General features: G+C 41.3%; 1 protein-coding gene across 7 annotated transcripts in view; it reads left to right on the forward strand.

Moving 5' to 3' along the window:
• The first annotated feature begins 2,487 nt into the window (after positions 1-2,487).
• The window catches only part of RUFY3 (RUN and FYVE domain containing 3), a 78,760-nt gene continuing 60,390 nt past the window's right edge, over positions 2,488-20,857 (forward strand). For 5 of the 7 annotated variants that reach the window (XR_010409414.1, XM_045881049.3, XM_064584553.1 and 2 more), the window contains exon 1: positions 2,488-3,064. Coding sequence is in view for 6 of the 7 variants with exons in the window: in XM_045881049.3 (XP_045737005.2) it covers positions 2,707-3,064 (358 nt within the window). In the remaining variant the exon portion in view is untranslated. Of the gene's footprint in view, positions 3,065-16,140; positions 17,234-20,857 lie in introns of those variants that run through there. The other 2 variants (XM_045881050.2, XM_045881052.1) reach the window with 1 other exon arrangement.

The raw sequence follows: 20,857 nt of genomic DNA on the forward strand, positions 1-20,857 counted from the left end.
CATGGAAAACCATTATTTTAGAATCATAATAAGCCTATACATTACACTGAAAAAGAAAAAAAAAAAAAAAGTTCCAACCGTTCCCAAGTAGTATTTTTTTCTCTCACCACAGCTCTAAAAAGCTTATGCTAAAAGTACATCCATGACATTGATCTCTAAAAAATTTTGTCGCATGTTCTAAGGGTCCATCCTTAAGATCACCAAAGGATTTCAAAAAACCAAAGATGGATAACTAAAAACAAAATGAAGCTAAGTTGAAAAGCATCTCTTGCTTATTTCACAAGAAAATTAATAAAGCTTGATTCTTACAGTGGCTTGGATTTTGTCACTTTAAAACAGAATAGTAAGATATTCTGTGAATTTTCAAGAAGCAACATGTTTAGGCTTGTTTTTATAATCTTGGCTTCCTTAAATGTATGTAGCAGCTGAATCAACCCTTACTGCACTGAAGCTTATGCAGAGCTGTGATCATATTGATCCAAAAGCTAAAAGCATAAGCAGCTAGGAACGTGGAGTACCATCCACCTTTAAAGAAAAGGCTCATAAATAGCCTTACCTATAAATTTTAAAGAACTCATATTTCAGCTGGTTTCATTACACTGCCACTTAATGACATAAAACATAAATAGAACTGCTTTTAAATGCAGAGAGGCACACACACAAAAAACAATTACATTGCAAGATTCCACAGCATGTCAATGTTTCTAATACCTATAGGGATCTTGACTAACCAGAAAGGAGAAAGCTGGCAATTTAGACTAGATAACATTTTGTACTTTAACTTGGTGACTTCCTTGGCTGATTGTGATCTGTGAGGACTCTGCTCTTTTCTTCTACCTTAATGGAGTAAGTGTATATTCTCGTCAAATTCTTTACTAAAACATTGCAAAACATCTCTGTGAAGGAGCTATAATGATACTTAAAATTTTCTGCATGCAAAAACAAGGTAAAATATCCAGTTAAGGATGGACATTAAAACTATATAATACACCTGGAATCTTTTAGTTTGTCTCAAGGTATTTTACAGTTTGTAATTCCTAAAAGGCAAACATGTTTTTTTATCAAGACTCTCACCCTCACCAAGACTGAAATAAAAAGGCCAAACAACCTCCCCAAATGCTAAATACATGATGAAAAAGTTTTTCCTCAGTTGAGTTTGTTTTATTACTGAAAGTTATATGCTGTTTTGCCACAGTGATAAAATATACTAATAACACTTTACCCCATACCAGATCTTGTCTTGAAGTCTTTACGAGTATTTCTTATTTAATCCCCACAACATCTCTATGCGTAAGTAATATAATAATTTTTACAAAAGAGGAATCCTGGCTCCGTACTCACTCAGTACTTACTCAAGTAGGCAGCAGCGCTGGGATCAACAGGTCAGGAAAATGCCAGAAACCGAAAAGCTACTAAGAAACTGTCAGGCTCCTTGAAGTTAGCTTCTCCTAAACATTTTTTAATACTTTTGTTTAAAAGTTTTGGTGAAAGTATTAGAAGTTTCATGTTAATTCCATGTAATTTCAAGGGTGATTTTCAGAGAATAACAACAATAAAAAGGCTTATTTTCCTAGAGAAGTGTAACTTCCTCTACAGAGGGAAAGGCAGACCAGAAAAAGAGAAAAGCAGGTAAGCAAAAATGTTCCACAACAGTGATTTTTAATTATAAGTCAACATGGATTCTATGCCAGCATTTTGCAACCTGAACACAAAGCTAATCTGCTAGGAAATACGGGGGCAGGTTCACAGAATCCAGCGTAAGAAATAACGATAATAACTGGAAAATGTCTTTATTAGAGAAAGAAGTGTTTACTTACGGGAATTACTGGATCAGTAATCATTGATTCAAACATTCAAAATAAAGCAACAGCGGCCAGTTACTAGCGGGACACAAGCTCAATGAAAGTGAAAACTGTCGACCTATAACAGACGCTTGTCCTATAAATTCTAATCCGTTTAGCTTAAAATGCACTCATGCGCACCCAGAACACCAGAAAACCAGGGAGTTGAAGTCAAAGCAAAGACAAGATTTCTACACGGCGCACATGACAGGGAACAAAAGAGGTGGTAGAAGGAAGACACCCACCTCTAGTTTCTCACATAAAAAGCTCAGGAATCAAAACCGTGAATCAACCGTTCAAGTTCTAGTGTGTGAAAGGCAAATGGTACAGTTTAATACCCAGGGGGAGGGAGGTTCCTTTTTAAAACTGGCTTTCGCCTCTTCTCCCACCCAGATCTTCGTGCCTCCGTGCTACCGCTCAAGTTCGGCGGCGACGCCGAAAAACGCCGCTAGCTCTTTCGCCGGGTCTCCCCCCTTTCAAGCCCCGGCGTCCCAACACACCTGACGGCTTAAGAGGGCCGGGCCGGGGGCGGGTAAGGACGCGGCACTGGGCGCCGTCTCCCCGCCTAGGCTCGGGAGGGAGGTCAACGCCGGCGGAGGGAAGCGGAAGGTGGGAAGTGGGAAGAGGAGGACGCCGCCCCCTAGGGGAGCCGCGCCGCCAGGCGGGGGCCGGGGCGGGAGGAGGCGGCCGGTAGGGAGACCGCGCCGTCGGGCGGGGCCGTCGCTCCAGCTGGCTCGGCCCGCGGCCAAGGAGAAAGGTGGCGGCGGCGCGGACGGGACGAGGCGGCGGCTCGCCGCCGTGACCCTCCTCTCCCCTGCCCGACCCCGGGAGCGAGTCGAAGGCGGCGGCGAAGGAAGGAGCGAGGATGGCTGAGACCTCGCCGCCACCCACCGCCAGCGCGGAAAGTTGCGGCGAGGAGCCGGCGAGGGGCGGGGAGCAGCTGCTGGAGGAGCCGCGCCGCGCTCCGGCCGGGGGCGCGGAGCGAGAGGGCGAGGCGGGGCCGCCGCCGGCCTCCGCCGCCGGGCACTCGGAGCCCGGCTCGCCAGTGGCCGCCCCCTTCTTCCTGCTCTACCCGGGCGATGGAGGCGCCGGCTTCACAGCGCGCCCGCCGCCGCAGCAGCAACAGCGCGCCTGGAGGACCCCGCCGTCGCCGGGCTCCCCGCTGCCCTTCCTGCTTCTGAGCTACCCGAGCGGCGGCGGCGGCGGCGGCGGCGGCAAGCACCGTGAGTGGCGGCGGGAAGGGGGGACTCGGCCGGGAAGGCGGGGGAGGGGGAACTGCCGCGGTCCGGTCTCCCCAGGCCGCGGGCTCCCGCTCGGCCTCCCCTCCCCTCCTGGGCCGGGCGCTCGTCCTCGCCAGCCTCCCACGTGCTCCCCGGTCCCAGCCCCGGGTCCCAGGCTGGGAGCCTTCCCGAAAGGGGCCGAGGAGGGGGCGGCGCCCAGAGACCCGGCCGCGCGGTTGGCCCGCCTTCTGCGGGCTCCCGGCGCCGCGGCCGCGGAGTGGGTGTGGCTGCGGCGCCGCCGCCGCCCGGGCTGCCTCAGTTGTACCACTAGAATTTGTAGCAGCATTCACGCCACATCCGTAGATATCACAGATGTGTCCCCCGATTGAGAAGAGAAATCAGGAACCGTGCCCAAGACGACGAGAAGGGAATGTGTGGCTTTGGAAGGGCCCCTCGCGAGATCGTAGCGTTTGGCAGGGAGAGGCCTCCACCTTTTAATAGCACGGATGGGGGAGCCCTCTGATTGCAGCGGACCCCACTTGGGGCTTTATCAGTCAACAGATGTTTATTGCTCCTGGCCATGAGCGGGGCCCTAGAGTAGGGCAATGTGTATGAAAAGACTTGGAGAGTGTTAAATCTGGTTTAACAAGACAGGGTCTTACAGTATGAAAATGTGGCTGAAGATACAAGGCGTGCGGGGCGCCTGGGTGGCTCAGTCATTAAGCGACTGCCTTCGGCTTAGGTCATGGTCCCAGGGTCCTGGGGCTCCCTGCTCCACGGGAAGCCTGCTTCTTCCTCCCCCACTGCCCCGCTTGTGTTCCCTCTCTCACTGTGTCTCTCTCTGTCAAATAAATAAATAAAATCTTTAAAAAAAAAAAAAAGATACAAGGCGTGCTATAAATGTCAAATACTTCCCTGTATGAGTTCTGAAAAGGGGGAGAAACTTGCTTAGGGGGATGAGGGAATCTCTCTTTCCTAGAGATAGAGCGAGAGATTTTTTTGATCACTGCAACAAACCTTTTAACTGCTCTACACAAACAAGAAATCCCGACTTTGCCTTTTCTACCCTCCCCCATCCATCCCCTATGAGAAGATTAACATTAGTCGGATATTTTCTGTGTGCATGTGCTGTGAATATCAGAGTTAATCCTCACGTCTCTGTGAGACAGATGATACCACGTTTTCAGATAAAGCTGTATCAGTATTATCGAGTGATCTGTCCCAAGTAACAGCCTTAGAGAAGGAATGAAGTTGACCCAGATTCCTTGCCTACCAAGCCTGTCCTCTTTAAGCAAACCCCAGACTTTGGAAACTGGTGGCATGGTTCTCCTAGCTTAGGGGCCATTGGATTCAGCTTGAGGTAGTAGTCCAGTGTCACCTTTTCTGTATTACCTAGAAAGAGGGCCAACACTGACCACTGCCTAACAGTCTTAGTGAAACCATAGTTGGTGTGTTGGGGTGGTCTGTGCTAATCTCCAGATGGGAGTGTCTAATCAAGATAGAAATTAGTCCTTTAATAAGCAGAGGAGGTAGAGATAAGAATATTCACATTTCTGTTTTCTAAGGAATCTGCTTTCTCGTTTGTTCTTTAAGCACAGCCTCTTTTTTCTCCTTAAAATTTTATTTCTGTGTAATCTGCCTATTAACCACATCACTATAGAGTGAAAACACTTCTATCAGTTCTTTATAACTCTTAATAGTTGTGGTTTGACAGAAGAAATTTCAGTTGTTGGCCAGTGTCATTTGTGGGGGTTATCTGAACTTAGGTTAATTTATTTGATTCTTCCTCCTATTAAGGGTTGGCTTTGTTTTTTTTAAGTATTGTTAGAAAATTAGGGCCTAAGCATGATCAAGATCAGGAATGGAAGACTTAAAGCTGAAGTTTCATACCTGTGATCTCTTAGTGTCTACCTTACAACAGTGGTAGGTGTATTAAAGTAGTTCTTGTTTTGAGTTTTTATTTTTACCTTGTTATTTTATATGTACTTCAGAACACACTCATACTTGGAAAAAGGAATACTCTGTATATTAATTACAACATTTCTTTGTGGTCAGTGCAAAATTACTTTCTGTGATGTACTTGGATATCAGAACTCTGGATCTCCTGGCCGTTGACTTGAGCAACCTTAGACAGAACAGTTTTTAAAAAGATTTCTCATTTCAGTTACCAGGACAGTACTTGGATTCAGCGTAAACACCCAGTGAATATTTGCCTCAACACCCAGCTTTTAACTCTTGCTAATGTATTTGCCAAAAGTGCATAATATATAATAATTTTGAGGTATTGTCATCTTTTTATTTTAGAAATCTTAACTGTATTCAGAGATTTTAAAAATTAACCTTTACATTTGAGTTCAGAAGCTTTGTTCTGAATGACACTGATAAAGAATAGCAAAAATGTGTGCAGGGGAAGTAGCCTAAACTTTTCAGGGTTCATGATGTATACTGTTTCAGTGTAAAAGCCTGCTAGATATAATGTCTATAAAATATTCAGCATGCTCAAAGCAATATGAAAGAAGGCTTCTGATGTGCCTTGTTGGATCATGTCACTTTCTGAGTCTTGGAGTGCTAATCTGCTAAATTTTTATGCTTCTAGCTTTTAAATCTCCATGTTTTTTAAAAAAATACTTGATTTATGGGCGCCTGGGTGGCTCAGACGTTTAAGCGTCTGCCTTCGGCTCAGGTCGTGATCCCAGGGTCCTGGGATCGAGTCCCACATCGGGCTCCCTGCTCAGCGCGGAGCCTGCTTCTCCCTCTGCCTCTCTCTCTCTCTGTCTGTCTCTCATGAATAAATAAATAAAATCTTAAAAAAAAAAATACTTGATTTATAAAAATCACAAGTAACATATAAATGTTCTCATTGTTTAAATCTTTACCATGAAAGAGTACATTGAGTACAAAGTGCACTTTCCCCTTGGGGGGTCACCCCCAACCCATTTCTTTTCAGAGGATATCACTTTTGAGTTTGGTGAGTTTTCTTCCGTAACTTTTGCATGCATTCACAGACATGTATGTATTCATATTTCATGAGGCCTTTCCCCCTTGTGTAGGACCTTCCACACCAATTTCTCATAAACTATATATAATGAAGGAGCCACTTTCATGCCATGGTGCAATACTTTTAATGCCTTCCTTTTTCACCCTAACTTTTGAAGTCTTCTCGTGGATGGACACGATAAGTCAGAGGTGGCTTCTTGGTTGGAGGGAAGAGGCACCCCTGCTGTGTACATAGTTATCAGCTTCTATTGACCGTTACTCATTTCTTCTTCCAACTCCCGGAGCTATAGCAAACATTGATGTTTATGACAGTGACAGGCAAATAACCTACATCTCTGCTCTTGTCTTTTCTAATTACAGCAGTGTTCCAAAAAAAAAGGTTCCACTCAACAAAGAAGCAGCTTTCTTTCTGTATTTGTATATGCTGTTTTGAGATGGTGGAAGGGGCTAAGAGAAGAATAGAAAGAAGAAAAAAGGTGGGAAAGCCTGAGAGCATTACTCTGACCACCCACTTTGAAGTTGAGTATACCTAACAGTGAATACCTTGGTTGGGCCCAGGAAAGTGCAGAGAATGAGGCTTCTGGAAACATTCACAGATGCACTTTCTCACAGATGCACTTTAAGAATCCATGATTTGGGGAAGGAGCTTTCTCATTTGTGTATAAATGCAGGAATGAGTAAGGGAAGAAAAATAGTTGTATGTCTAGTTTATACACATAAAATATAAAAATATATATAGATGTACATGCGCATGTATATATATTATTGTGTGTATGTATATATTTATTCACTGATCTTAATTTATCCTCCATTGTACATTTCTGTTTTTGTGTCTTCTTTTTTCATCAATTAATAGTCTTCCAGAAAGCATTATGCTTTTTTTAAATTTTATTTATTTGACAGAGAGAGAGAACGTGAGAGAAGGAACACAGCAGGGGGAGTGGGAGAGGGAGAGGCAGGCTTCCCGCCCAGCAGGGAGCCCGATGCGGGGCTCCATCCCAGGATCCTGGGATCATGACCCGAGCCAAAGGCAGACGCTTAACAACTGAGCCACCCAGGTGCCCCCAGAAAGCATTATGCTTTAACATGGGTTAAGGATCACTATCTGATCCATTAAATGCTATTTTGTCAAAGGACAGATATAATCACCCCTAAAAAGAAAGACTTCTGTGTGACTTCAGAAATGTAGCATTTTCAGACAGTATTTAATTGTAGGTTAGTGACTACCAGAACTGGAGTTTAGAACTCCAGAGCATCTAATATCTAAGTGCAGGTGGGTCCCTTCTGCGCAAGGCTGCAGTGGCCCGAGCTGGGTCCGGCCCCCATTTCCCGTGTGCTGTGACTGCAGTAACCTGGCTGCTGCTTCCGCTTCCCCGTCTGGCTTTTATCGCCACAGCTGCCTCAGCTGTCACAGCGTGTCTTCCCAGCCGGTTTCTCCCCTTCTCTCCTGCCTCCTCTCGGCTCCTCTGGCCTAGCATGATCAGAAAGTCAGAGCACGCTCTGATGGACAAAGCAACAGTTTCGGAATATTAGAGCTTATCTTTGAGATTTTGTCTTGACCGCTCCCCTCTTGATAATCATAGGTTGATTCTTTACAGTTTTCTTTTTTCTTGTTTCTGAACTTAGCTTCATTCTGGATACTAGAGGATCCTAAAAGGCTCTCCGTTAGATGAAAGAAGTTTGACTATAGTTCTATAACCCAAACAATTATAAATAAAGGAAGTGAGTAGTAAGATAATTGTAGTACTTGGTGGCTGCCATTTATGGAATATTTTTTATGTGCCACACAGAGAGCTAAAAAGCTCACATGTATCAGTACTTACCGATTGTTTTTTTATTTCTTAAAATTTCCAATAGAAGTGCCAATACATAAAACTACTCTCTTAACAATGAAAACTGAAAAGAAAAAAAATGGGAAGGAGGATTAGTCCATATAGAATTCATATAAGTAGATGGCTACAACATGTTTTTCATCAGAATATTTGATTCAGTATCTCTAATTAACTTACCTAATTTATTATAAAATACAAAAATTCTGATAGGGGAACCTTGGATTTAGAGCTTTACATTCCAGAGACACAGATCCTGTAGTTTTAGGATAGTTCTTATCTCAAATTTTAGCACCAATCGGAATCACCTGGATGTCTTATTAGCACAGATTTCTGGCCTTCTCTCCAGAGATGTTTGTTTGTTTATTTTTTGTGAGGTATAATTGACATATAACATTATATCAGTTTTGTATGTACCACATAATGATTCAATTTTTGTATATAATGCAGTTTTTTAAGCGAAGTACAGAGAATGAATTCATATTCCTGCATAGTATGATACTACAGTTCATGTTCTTAATCACTGTCTGCTCCCTCAAATCAGTTTAGGTAGAAGGCAGTAAAATGTGCTGAGAGAGAGCAGAGGAAAGGTGGCAAAGAAAGCAACTTTTTGGACTAAAAGACTAGTATTGTCCTCAAAACATATTCACCTGACTTATTCTATCTTGTATCTTTCTCCTTTTTGTTTGGCTTTTAACAGAAATCTATGTTAAAGAGGTAGAATCTTACAAAGAAGCTGAGAGAACATATTTTTCTCGTGTAGGTTATAGACAGTAAAAAGTCTGGGAGGGGGCGCCTGGGTGGCTCAGTTGGTTAAGCGACTGCCTTCGGCTCAGGTCATGATCCTGGAGTCCCTGGATCGAGTCCCTGGATCGAGTCCCTGGATCGAGTCCCGCGTTGGGCTCCCTGCTCGGCAGGGAGTCTGCTTCTCCCTCTGACCCTCTCCCCTCTCATGTGCTCTCTCTCTCTCATTCTCTCTCTCTCAAATAAATAAATAAATCCTAAAAAAAAAAAAGTCTGGTAGGATGATGGTGAGAGTGTAGCAGAATTAACTGGATGGTATCTCCTTGTTATCTAGTATTTTTGGAAATTCCTTAAATAATTAAAGAGAGTTGCCTAAAAGACATACTGCCGCTTTATCATTGTACAAAAGGTAACATGTAGCCATCATAAATAAAAGAATCCCATTTTATTTATTTATTTATTTATTTATTTATTTATTTATTTATTTATTTTTAAGTAAGCCCTACACCCAATGTAGGGCTTGAACTCACAACCCCAAGATCAAGAATCACATGTTCCCCACTGAGCCAGACAGGCGCCCCAAGGAATCCCATTTTAATGAATCTTGCAGGATATCACAACTGTTATATTTCCACCCAAACCTTATTAAAATGGAAACTTCTTCCTATAGTGTAAAGTGGCTCAGCTATGAGCTTTAACATTTATTTTGAGAAGTCAGCAGCGTATCATAAGCACAACTTGAAATTATGAGAAAGGAAATGCTTTTAGAGTTTTAAAAGCAGTCATACTTGAGAGAGTATCAATATGGTGTCTCCCCCCACCCCCATAGCTACATCTGAATAATTATGAAAGGTTCATGGTCTTCCTAAAACATCAGGCGAGGGCTGCTGGCCAAGATGGTATCCCTGTTTGCAGGGCCCGTCTTTGTGACTGGCTGGTTCTACAGTTGCCCCATACCAAATAGACTGGACAGCAAAAGTGTCAGAGGGGGAGGCATCGAAGGTGGGGCAGAGCTGGGAAAGTTTGAAACGCTGTGAAACAGAGAAGAGAGACTGTCAGACTGACAGCAAGAGGCATGCAGAAAGCAGAAGTTGTTTGAGCATGCTGCCTTTTAGAGTGTGGTTCCTCTAACTTTAAATGTTTTTAGGGACTCTTGAGAGACATACACATCTGTTTCCTCTGCCTTGATGAACTTAAGAAATCTGGTCATCTGATACGAATGGTTGGTAAAACTCTGACCCATCACTTCTTCCCTCCTCAAGGCCTGAGAGATGCCCCAGCGTACCCTTTGCTCACATTTCCTTTTCACTTTCCTCTACCTCAGTCCCGTGAGCTTTCATCCTTCCTGACTTAAATTTCATGTGGTGATAGCATGGGGTTTTATCCCCCCCTCAATTCTCAAGCACTAACAGTGATGATAATGGCTGGTATTTACTGACTGCTTACTTTGTGCAAAGTGCTATGCTGAGCATTTTATTTACATTACTTCCTTTAACTCTGAAGTAGTTAATATTGTCATTGAAGGAGCAGGCACAGAAACAAGTAATTTGCCAAGGTTACTGAGCTTCTAAGTGGTGGATCTAGTGTTCACTGTGGGCATTCTGGCTCTAGAGTCCACATGCTCGCTCGCAGCTTCCTTCATCACCTCCACCACTGGAATCCCATCCTAAACTGAAGGCTCCTTTTCAGACAGCAGCAACCCTCTAGTTTCTCATTCTACTCAGCAAAGCTCTGCTTGCTAAATGAATAAATGAATGTGAAATTCACAAGTCACCAATTTGATAGAGAAAATAGTTATGGATGTAAACAACACTGAATAGCCATCTGTGTGACAAGGACTTAGGAATTTCTTAAACACCTGTAATTGCCTGTTTCTTGTTTATTACCTTGTTTTTCATGTCTCTAGTGACTAACATATAGTAGGTGCCCTGTGCATATTAAATTAATGAATGTTATGTACAAATGAATAAAGCCTGTTAGAATGACTTGTTTGTTGGGGCATAAATACAGCTTGATTTTGTAGAAGTTGGGGGTTTTCATGGGTAAGGTGAAATAGGAGGGTGAAAATATACAATTGCAAGAATATAGAGTGCTTTGGAGTTATATATCTATACCAAGTGTCTATTAAGACTCTGATATTTGGTAGGTACTGTTTTAAGCAGATGTATAAAGGTGTGCAAAACAGGCAACATTCTCAACAAGCCCATGACTTTTGTGAAGCTAGTTAGTTTTATAGCTGAGTAAATTAGGACAAGAGCAGGATAAATTTCCCAAGATCATCTAATAAGTTGCTGGTAGTTTTATATCTATAAATCATTGCCTATGGTACTTAGCCATGCAGTCGATTTTTGTTATTAAGGTAGGAGTTAGCTCTAGTCTTATGCTGGTTATTTTTAATAAGTGAAAAGATTATGCATTGTAATACTCCTGACAGTGTTTGTTTCTAAACAAAATAATGATAACTCAGCTTCTCAGGTATAATCATTTTATAGTACTAATTATCATCCTCAGTTAATATCTGCAAAGTAGTACTGAGTCTTTCAAATGTTATAAACCTAAAACTGTAGAAATCTCAGCATTAGAGGTGGACATAATAGATTTTTGTCTGAGAGAGGGAAAGAAGTGAGTGGGAGGGAGGACTGGAGCATGTGAAAAAATCATGATCGTTCAACTGAATAATCTTATAATTTAGGGGCGCCTGTGTGGCTCAGTTGGTTAAGCCTTGGACTCTTGATCTCGGCTCTGGTCATGATCTCAGTGTCATGAGATGGAGCTCTGTGTCGTCAGGCTCACGCTGGGCGTGGAGTCTGATTAAGACTGTTTCTCCCTCTGCCCCCTTCCCTGCCCCCCCACCCCGTGCACTCCCTCTCTCTCTTCTCTCAGAAAAAAAAAAAAAATCTTATAATTTAGCAGAAACATCTGGCCCTTTCACCATTGTCATCATGATGATGATTTATCAGAGAAACCCTCTGTGCTAATAACAACTAGTAAAATGTTGGGTCTGTAGGGGTGAGATTTTTCTTAAATTGTAAAACTGTGTTCCAGGAATCTTTGGGAAGTAGAACTTGTGAGCTTTAAAACTGATTTAGTTGTACAAGTTGATACATTTTTTAAAAACACCATTATGGGGCGCCTGGGTGGCTCAGTTGGTTAAGCGACTGCCTTCGGCTCAGGTCATGATCCTGGAGTCCCTGGATCGAGTCCCACATCGGGCTCCCTGCTTGGCAGGGAGTCTGCTTCTCCCTCTGACCCTCCCCCCTCTCATGTGCTCTCTCTCTCATTCTCTCTCTCTCAAATAAATAAATAAAATCTTAAAAAAAAAAAAACACCATTATGTGCAGGATAGAAACCAGGCAATAGTAGGAGGCAGCTACCTGTAAAAGAAATAAATGAAATGGTCACTTACCTTCCAACCTGTTAAGAATAGGCATACCTGGGGAGCCTGCATGACTCAGTTGGTCAAATGGCTGCCTTCCGCTCAGGTCATGATCTCAAGGGTCCTCAGATGGATGGAGCCCCATGGTGGGCTCCCTGCTCATTGGGGCGGTGGGGGGCTGCTTCTCCCTCTGCCCCTCCCCCCATTTGTGCTCTGTCTCTGTCTCTCAAATAAATAAATAAAATCTTTAAAAAAAAAGAATTGGCATAACTATAAGAAATCTGTTTCTGAAAATCTATCTATATCTATAACATCATTTGAAACAACAAAAAAAAAGAAATAACCCATATATGTTCACCAGCATGAAAATGGATCAGAAAATATTTACACGTACAATGGAATATTACCTCATAATTCAGCAGCCAAAAGGATAAACTATAGCTGCACACTACAATGTGGATGAATCTTTAAAAATGCAATGTTAAGTGAAAGGCTTTCATACAGCATGAAACCCTTTCTATAAAGTGAAAAGAAGATGAAGCTAAATATATTGTTTAGGTATCCATATATTCATAATAATATTTTTAAAGTAAGGTAATAATTTACACAAAATTCAGAAGTAATTGCCTCAAAAATGGAGGCAGGAATTCAGAAGAAAGAAGGAGTACAACATTTTAAGTTGTTGGCTCATTTCATCAGTTGGGCGATGGTTTCATGGATATTGGTTCTATTTTTTAAGAATTAAAATTATACATTGAGGGGCGCCTGTTTGGCTCAATCGTTAAGTGTCTGCCTTTGGCTCAGGTCATGGTCCCAGGGTCCTGGGATCGAGCCCCGCATCGGGGTCCCCGCTCAGCGGGAAGCCTGCTTCTCCCTCTCCCACTCCCCCTGCTTGTGTTCCCTCTCTCGCTGTGTCCCTGTCTGTCAAATAAATAAATAAAACCTTAAAAAAAAATTATACATTGAAGTTAGCTATTTGAAGAAGTTCTGGAGTAAGTCATTTTAGAAATTCCCACCTTCATTTATCTTTTCACACTACTGAATGTATCCAGTGTTCTTATATATGCCCAACTAAGTTAATGGATGAGGAGGAAACTTGTTAAGGTGGTTATTTCCAGCTCTTTTCCTCAGAGTGGAGGTATAGTAAGTAGTATATCCTTCACGGTGATCAGGAAGAATGTGGTTGCAGCACGCAGCAGGAAAGATCCGTGCTCGGTTCTCAGTTTCTCAGAAAATACTTATAAACCTAACTAGAATGTATAAGAGTAAGTGGAATATATGGTTTGTGAAGTGTGAAAGTTAATAAAAATTTCCTCTTCCTCGAATCTTAAATTGAAATTCATATTTGGGAAACTTTATAGGGATGTTGCCTGTGTTATTTTGGTTTTGCTTTTCGTTTTGTTTTTATTTTCCCTAATTAAAATTTAATCCTGGGCGCCTGGGTGGCTCAGTTGGTTAAGCAACTGCCTTCGGCTCAGGTCATGATCCTGGAGTCCCGGGATCGAGTCCCGCATCGGGCTCCCTGCTCGGCAGGGAGTCTGCTTCTCCCTCTCCCACTCCCCGTTTGTGTTCCCTCTCTCGCTGTGTCTTTCTCTGTCAAATAAATAAATAAAATCTTAAAAAAAAAAAAACAAAATTTAATCCTTGGGTTGGCATGCTGACATTTCAAGGTATGAAAGAAAACATGGACTTTGGTTTGGGGACATTAAGACAGATCTTGGGGAGCGCCTGGGGGGCACAGTTGGGTAAGCATCTGACTCTTAATTTTGGCTCAGGTCATGATCTTAGGGTTGTGAGATTGAGCCCGACATGGCGGGCTCAGTCCCGAACGTACAGCCTGTGTGGGAATCTCTCCTTCCGCCCTCTCTCTACCCCCGCCCCCCCAAAGGCAGATCTTGAAATTCCAGATATGCTGCTTGCTAGTTGTGTGATCTTGGGCCAGTGACTTGGCTCGACTTTGGTTTTTTTGTATGTAAAGCGGAGATACCAATATCTGCTTTGCAAGATTCTTGTGAGGATTTGATACAGTATTTATAAAGCTCCTAAAGGAAAATAAGAGAGTTAATAAATGATAGGTACCTTAAGTCATAATTTTTCCACATTGTATAACAGGGACATTGAGCATGACAAATCATTCTTTTTCTTATAATAGTAGCTGAGTAAATATTCTTAAAAGGAATGTGACTTCTGACTTTGACATGTGAATCTCATTTGCTTTGGATCAATTTTAATGTGGAAAATTTGAGCTGTGTAAGCAGCTAGAACCTAGTATTATTCAGATCATCACCTTGGATTTGAATTTCACCTAAGCCTGTTAGTTCTGTTTTAGGGCCACAGACTATACCTCAGTCCTCCTCGCAACTACCTTATAAATATGTGCCTTTATTCACAGGTAGGATTGAATGAGAAAAAAGTTCCAAGGCTTGTCTCACTGATGACTTAATGTTACCTTTACATTCTAAGCTAATATTTACCTAGTAAAGACCCAAATGTAAAAACAGTGCTAAACGATGTTTAGAATTATTTTTATTGGTTTACAAATAGTGCCTGTTTTCATAGTAAATTCATTGCTTGTGAACAATGAGTAACTGTTCAAACTGAAGATTCAAGGGTGTTTACCTGCAAGCAGGTTTGCCTTAGAGGGTGGAAATACAGGTTTTCCTGCTCACTCACGGTTCTTATTTCTGAAATGACTGCTAATACCTCCTCAAACTGACAAATAAGGGAAACTCAAGGCTAGCTCCTGCAGGAGGGTTTTTCCCTCCCTTTGGGCTTCCCTCCTGGTGTCTTCTACTTGGAGAGAAGAACCTTTGGAAGGAGTATTATTAACCAGGTTTCTCTGCTTATTGACCTAGGTGTTGTTATGCTGGTGTGTTGTAATCAATCCCTATCTGTTCAGGGTTAGTAAATGCTTCTTGGCTGGTTGGTAAAAAGATTGTCATGGTTTGTGACAGGCTCAATTCAGGTATTGGTGGACCCAGGAAATCTCAAAGCATTCAGATTTCTTTTTTGTTTTCACCATTCTATATTTTAAGAATGTATCAGTGACTTACAGTCTTGGTGCCGATGTACAAATAGGCAGGGCTCTTTGGCATTGTGATTCCAGGAACTATTCAGTGTAAGTTTCATTTAAAGGTTTTAATGACTGCTTATAAGGTTTTGAAGTATTGCATAGCTTAAGGTTTTAATGTATAAGATGGAAATGTATATGGCTAGAAAGGAATCAACCTGTAATTAAATGTGAATGGGTTAAATGAAGGCTTGTGTTCAGTATTTGGATACATAAATTCTGCCTCCTTGAAGAGGTGATCTTGTCTTACTGCTGCATGTCCAGTGCCTGGATTGCTGCCTGGCATGTGGAATACTCTTAGTGAATATTTACTGAGTGAATAAATGAATGAATGAATAGCTCTGGGTCCAGATGTAGGAGAATGGTGGAAGAGATTTAAATAGAAATGAATAAACCTGGGATATTTTGTTTTCCTTAATAACTTGCTAATTTTCTTCCTAATTGTAAATAATCATATATGTATATGCATTTTGACATTGTACCAGCTTGCTTTCCCTCTGCCACTTTGAGAAATGCCTGTTTATCTAGAGTCTGGTTCTTAGCATTTTTTTCTTTGAGCTCAGTCTCAAATTAGGATGAATCATTTATGAAATTTTAATATTATATTTAAATGTTACATAGCATGCATATGTATTGTATATAAAATATAATTATAATACAGAGAATTTTTTTTTTAGTTCTCAGAAATCAAGGTATCCTTCTAACTAGGAAATCCCTAGAATGAGAGACTTTTAAAAATAAACATAGTTTTATCTTCTGATTAGAAACATAATACATACTTTATGCAGAAACTTGGTAAATACAGCAACATCAAAAGGGGGGGGGTTGCCATTAATTGGAAAGGATTTTGCTTTTTTACCGTCAAGTTTTTTTCTTGCACTTCTGTCCAGTCTAGAAAGTCAGGTTTTTTACCTTGGGGAAGGAAATTATAAATGCCTAAGAGTATGATATTTAACTTGAAAATCTGTTTTTGCTTTTTCTTAAAACACCACCTTTAGCGGAGTAAAGAATTTTAATAGCTAGGTATATGAGGGTAAAGATTAGAGGTGAATTATGTGCTTGTTAAATTCATCTGTCTCTTTTATCATCTCTCCTGTGGAGTATTACCCAGTGTTAATTGTCTTCCTATTATCCAGCCCTTTTATCCCAGAGTGAGGGAATTGATGAGGATATGTGCATTGTGTTATGTCTGATCACAGTTTGACTAGCACAGTCTGGAAGTGGGTTGTACAGGATGAGAGCAGCAGCCTAATTGCTCTCCCTGCATCAGCAGCATCTATAAAGCATCCTGGGAATTGCTCGCCCCATGTTCAGAGCAGCTGGTCACATGAGCCTGGATTTTCAGTTCAGTTCATTAGTCAGCCATTTTGGTCAACACCCTGCTTACTGCGCACAACCAATCCTATTAGAACTCAGCATCCCGGCTCATCTGAGCAGATCCTGGAAGTGATTTCTGCAGTTCAGGATTTTTTTTAAGCTAAATTGAAAATATTGGTTTATTTTTCAGGGTTGTTTTTTTTTTGTTTTTTTGTTTTGTTTTGTTTTGTTTTTTTCCTGCACAAAGGAGGATTTTTCACTTACTCATGCAGAGGCCAGTTTTTTAAAGCCAGCTAAGGTGGCATCAGCTGTGCAGGATTTAAAGCCGATAGCTCAGCTGAAAAAGGAGGGGGTAGGGAAGAGAAGATAAAAGGAGAGAAGCTAGGAGAAGACCAGGCATCATCTTATTTTGCTATGTGGTAGGAACTATCTATGAGAAAAGATAGTATTAAATTGTTTATCTTGAGCAATTGCTTCTTAAACCGTAGGCATTTTTCCTTGTGATTTGTTTTCATCTCCCCCACCCCTTTTCTTGAGAGCTTTGTTCCAGAGCTTTGGATTTGGGGTTTTTTGGTGAGGAGGTTTTATTTATTTTTGTTGGGGTGAGTGTGTGTGTGAGTGTGTGTGTGTGAGTGTGTGTTGTGGTCCCAGCTGAGTCATCATGTCTGCTCTGACGCCTCCAACCGATATGCCAACCCCCACCACTGACAAGATCACACAGGCTGCCATGGAGACCATCTACCTTTGCAAATTCCGAGTGTCTATGGACGGAGAATGGCTCTGCCTGCGAGAGCTGGATGACATCTCACTTACACCTGACCCAGAGCCTACCCATGAAGGTATGGTCAGACCCTATCCACTAGTATCTCACCAGCGTCCTCATTGTTACAGTAGGCTGGGAGGGTCAGGGAGAGGTAGGAAGAACCCATAACTCTAACCTGTTAGCAACCATGAAAATCTTTCATCCTTACCTACTACCCAGTTGCCCTTCTGTACTTTCGGGGGAAAAAATATTTTTTCTCTGCCCCCTGAGGTATCCTTTCAGAAGATGCTGATGCCTATTTAGAGCTCTTTGTCTTTATGCCTTCTAAAAAGAACATTTGAGGTCACTTACCACATTTGGCCCTAATCAATAATGAAGAAGCTATTAGTATTGATTATATACTAAAATATTATGGAAATTGCAGTAATTCTTAATAGAGTAAGTTAAGACAGCAAGACTGTAGGATTGTGCATGACATAGTTGAAACATTCGGTGTTTTACCAAGGGGCATCAGAGTATAATGTTAAGCAGGCTATGATATCTAGAAAATATTTGGTCAGACATTATCTGTTTTTAATAATATGGACTATAGATGAGAAAGCGGTTTTACATTCAGTGCTTTTTGAATGAATATGGACGCTTAAAAAAGGATAATGCCTTAAAAGGTTAAACATGATTAATAAGGTAATCCCTTCCCATGGAATCTATTGGCCATTGCTTTTTATAAGTTATTTGTGGTAACTGTGATGACCCATTTGAAATTTCCACAGTCAATACCTTTGAGACTTTTGTGGTCGCTTACTTAACTTGTGACTTTCTCCTGGAACCTTTTCTAAATTATCAGAGGTTTTCAGTTTATACCCCTTAATTCTCCTAACTCAATACCATAAGGAAGAGAATTAGTTTGAGTCCTAGATGCAAATATTTTTGTTTTTTATGGAGTGGCCTCTTAGCTAGTGTTTATTCTCTAGCTTTAAAATAATGACAGAAATGCTCACAAATGAGAAATTCTTTATCAACATCTGCCTGGTATTTAGGCATATTTCCAGAATAGAGACCTTAAGGTGAGCTGCACATAGCAGATTGGGTTTGGGAAAAGTGATTCCTTGCCCTTGACCTTATATTGCAATCTTACCATGACTCAGATCTCACCCTTTATTCTGAAAAGGATTTTATTTTCCCAGTTGGGCTTAGCCTTGAGAAAGTTTTAGAGCGGATTAATATCTCAGAACACAAAGTATTCATTTTGGTGTGTCTTTAAGTCGTTTTTAAAACCCTTTGCATCCTTTAACAATTGGTTTGTCAACTGGGCAGCTTCCTGTGGCTCTAAGTCTCAGAATCAGAACATGCACAAGGATTGGAAGACATCAGCTGGAATTCCATAGAATGCCAGTATTGTTTAAAACAGCCTCCAAAGGTTTAAGAATCTTGAGGGAAGAAAAACACATTTTTAGAAGGCTACCAAGAAGTCTTTTAGCAAATGCCTCAATTTGCATACTTGGTTTTCAAAAATATTCTCATCCATATTGAAAGTAATGCAATATGAAATACACCTTTAATTATAAAACCTAGTATATCAGTGTCTGAAAAATAATTTTTAACAATTTTAGTACTTTGACTATGTATTTGTTTCTAGAACAAGATTCCTTTGAGCAAAAGTGAGCTGTTCGGTTCATGTAAGCATTTGTAGTGGTGCTGTATGAATCCTTCAAGGGGCAATCTGTGATGGAAAATGTACGTGGCCTGCAACCTAAGCTCTAGGTGGCACATCCTTTGATTAAGGAAAATAGACAAATAGGGAGTTCCCAACACCTTAGAACCAACTATAGAGGGTGTGGAGGAAAATAGGGAAATGCTGTCATTGAATTTTGGAATTTTGCCTTAAATTGGGCAAGAGAAACAACAATTTCAAATGATTAGAAATGGAAATAATAAAAGAAAGTCCAGGCCCAGGAAGGCGTCTGTAGGTTTAGTGATCTAGGAAACAAGGTGGTGCTTTACAGGGCTTTTATTTCCTTGCTCTACTAGCTAACTCAGAATGTCTGAACAGTCATTTGGACTCAGGAAATGTCTGCTTTAATATTAATACCAGTGATAATTATTTAGGTATAATTTAGCTATCGCCAGGCCAGTGATAATGTGAATCTCACCTTGTTGACAAAATGGAGCACCTGGTGCCTGGACACACAGGAGTATTCATACTGTACTTCCCAGCTGACTCATAGAGGGAAAGATATCTGACCACACAACTCCTGCAATGAGGCATCCTGACTCCCACAAGAGAAAATGGGCAAAAAGCATCATATACCCTTGTAAGACGATAATATAGATTGTGTGTGCCCTCAGCAATAGAAGCTTTGCAGTTTCCAACTTTTGTTTTCTAAAAACAGAGCTCCCACCTCTCACTCTGCAGCCTAAAGTATAGGCCTAGACCTAGAGTTTCTGCCTAGCTTGACCCTTAAATACATGGGAATAGAAGCATTCATTTCATTATTCCAGTGCTTATTGGTAGTTAAGGAGGTGATCTCTCGGTACACTTTTTTTATTTTTTTTTTAAGATTTTATTTATTATTTGTCAGTGAGAGAGAACACAAGCAGCAGGCAGAGGGAGAAGCAGGCTCCCCACTGAGCAGGGAGCCCAATGCAGGGCTCAACCCCAGAACCCTGGGATCATGACCTGAGCCGAAGGCAGATGCTTAACCAACTGAACCACCCAGGCATCCCACAGTATACTTTTTTCCCCCAGTACACTTTTTTTAAAACCAGGAGGAAATCTACAAATCTATGATTGTAAGTAGATTTCCCCTAAAGACAAGAGCCTAGGATTGATTCCACAGGAGAGGAGAGGGTTCCGAAAAGGGCTTCGTTCAATGAGTGAAACTGGGCTGGACACTGTACATAACTAGGCGATCATCAGGCAGACGTGGGGTGAAGGGGGGACAATTCCAGGAGTACCTGGTGAGCTGGCTGAGCTGGAGAATAGCAAGTAGTTAGGAGCGGTAACTATCTCATTGTAGGTTAGGAGGATTAAGTGAGATAATTAATGAAAAACACCCTATAAACGTTAGTTATGTGTGTAATAGTTATTCATGGAGCCACAGTTTGAGCCACACCACATTCTTAAATACATTACCAATTTAATGTATATTTCTGTTTTTTATAGCTAACTTTTTGGAGCAGGCTAAACTAGTTGTTTACCAGACAGACTAAAGTAATAGTAAGTAAGCTTAAATTCACGTTTTAGCATTGTCCTTTCTTGGACCTCCATAACCAAAAAATAATTGGTTAAAAATATAAGTCAGTTATCAAGCAATACTTATTTTCCTAGTAACCTTTTAAAGAATGGGAATCCGACGTTGAGAGACAATGCACACAGATGATCAATTTAATACAATAAAATATACCATCTGGTTACAAAGACAGCTATAGGCTTTGAAGTTACTTTTTTGACTTGGGAAACTTCCTTTTCAAATACAGATAAGAAGAGACAGACTGTGGAAGAAGAGATCTATTGGGCAGACACGGTGATTTCCAGGTTACTGTAGAGAACTGTATGTGATGGTGGACTTCATACGTGCCATTACTGCATAACTGTGCAGTGTCCCTGGTACTTGCAGTTTGCTTTAGTACTAGTTCATTACAAGAGCTGGCATTTTACTGTAATGTATGAAGAGAGAGCTTATCTGAAACATCTGCAAGT

This window comes from Mirounga angustirostris, unplaced genomic scaffold (assembly GCF_029215605.1).
Source record: "Mirounga angustirostris isolate CCGP_5_RB_7025 unplaced genomic scaffold, mMirAng1.0.hap1 SCAF_2, whole genome shotgun sequence".
Lineage (NCBI taxonomy): Eukaryota > Metazoa > Chordata > Mammalia > Carnivora > Phocidae > Mirounga > Mirounga angustirostris.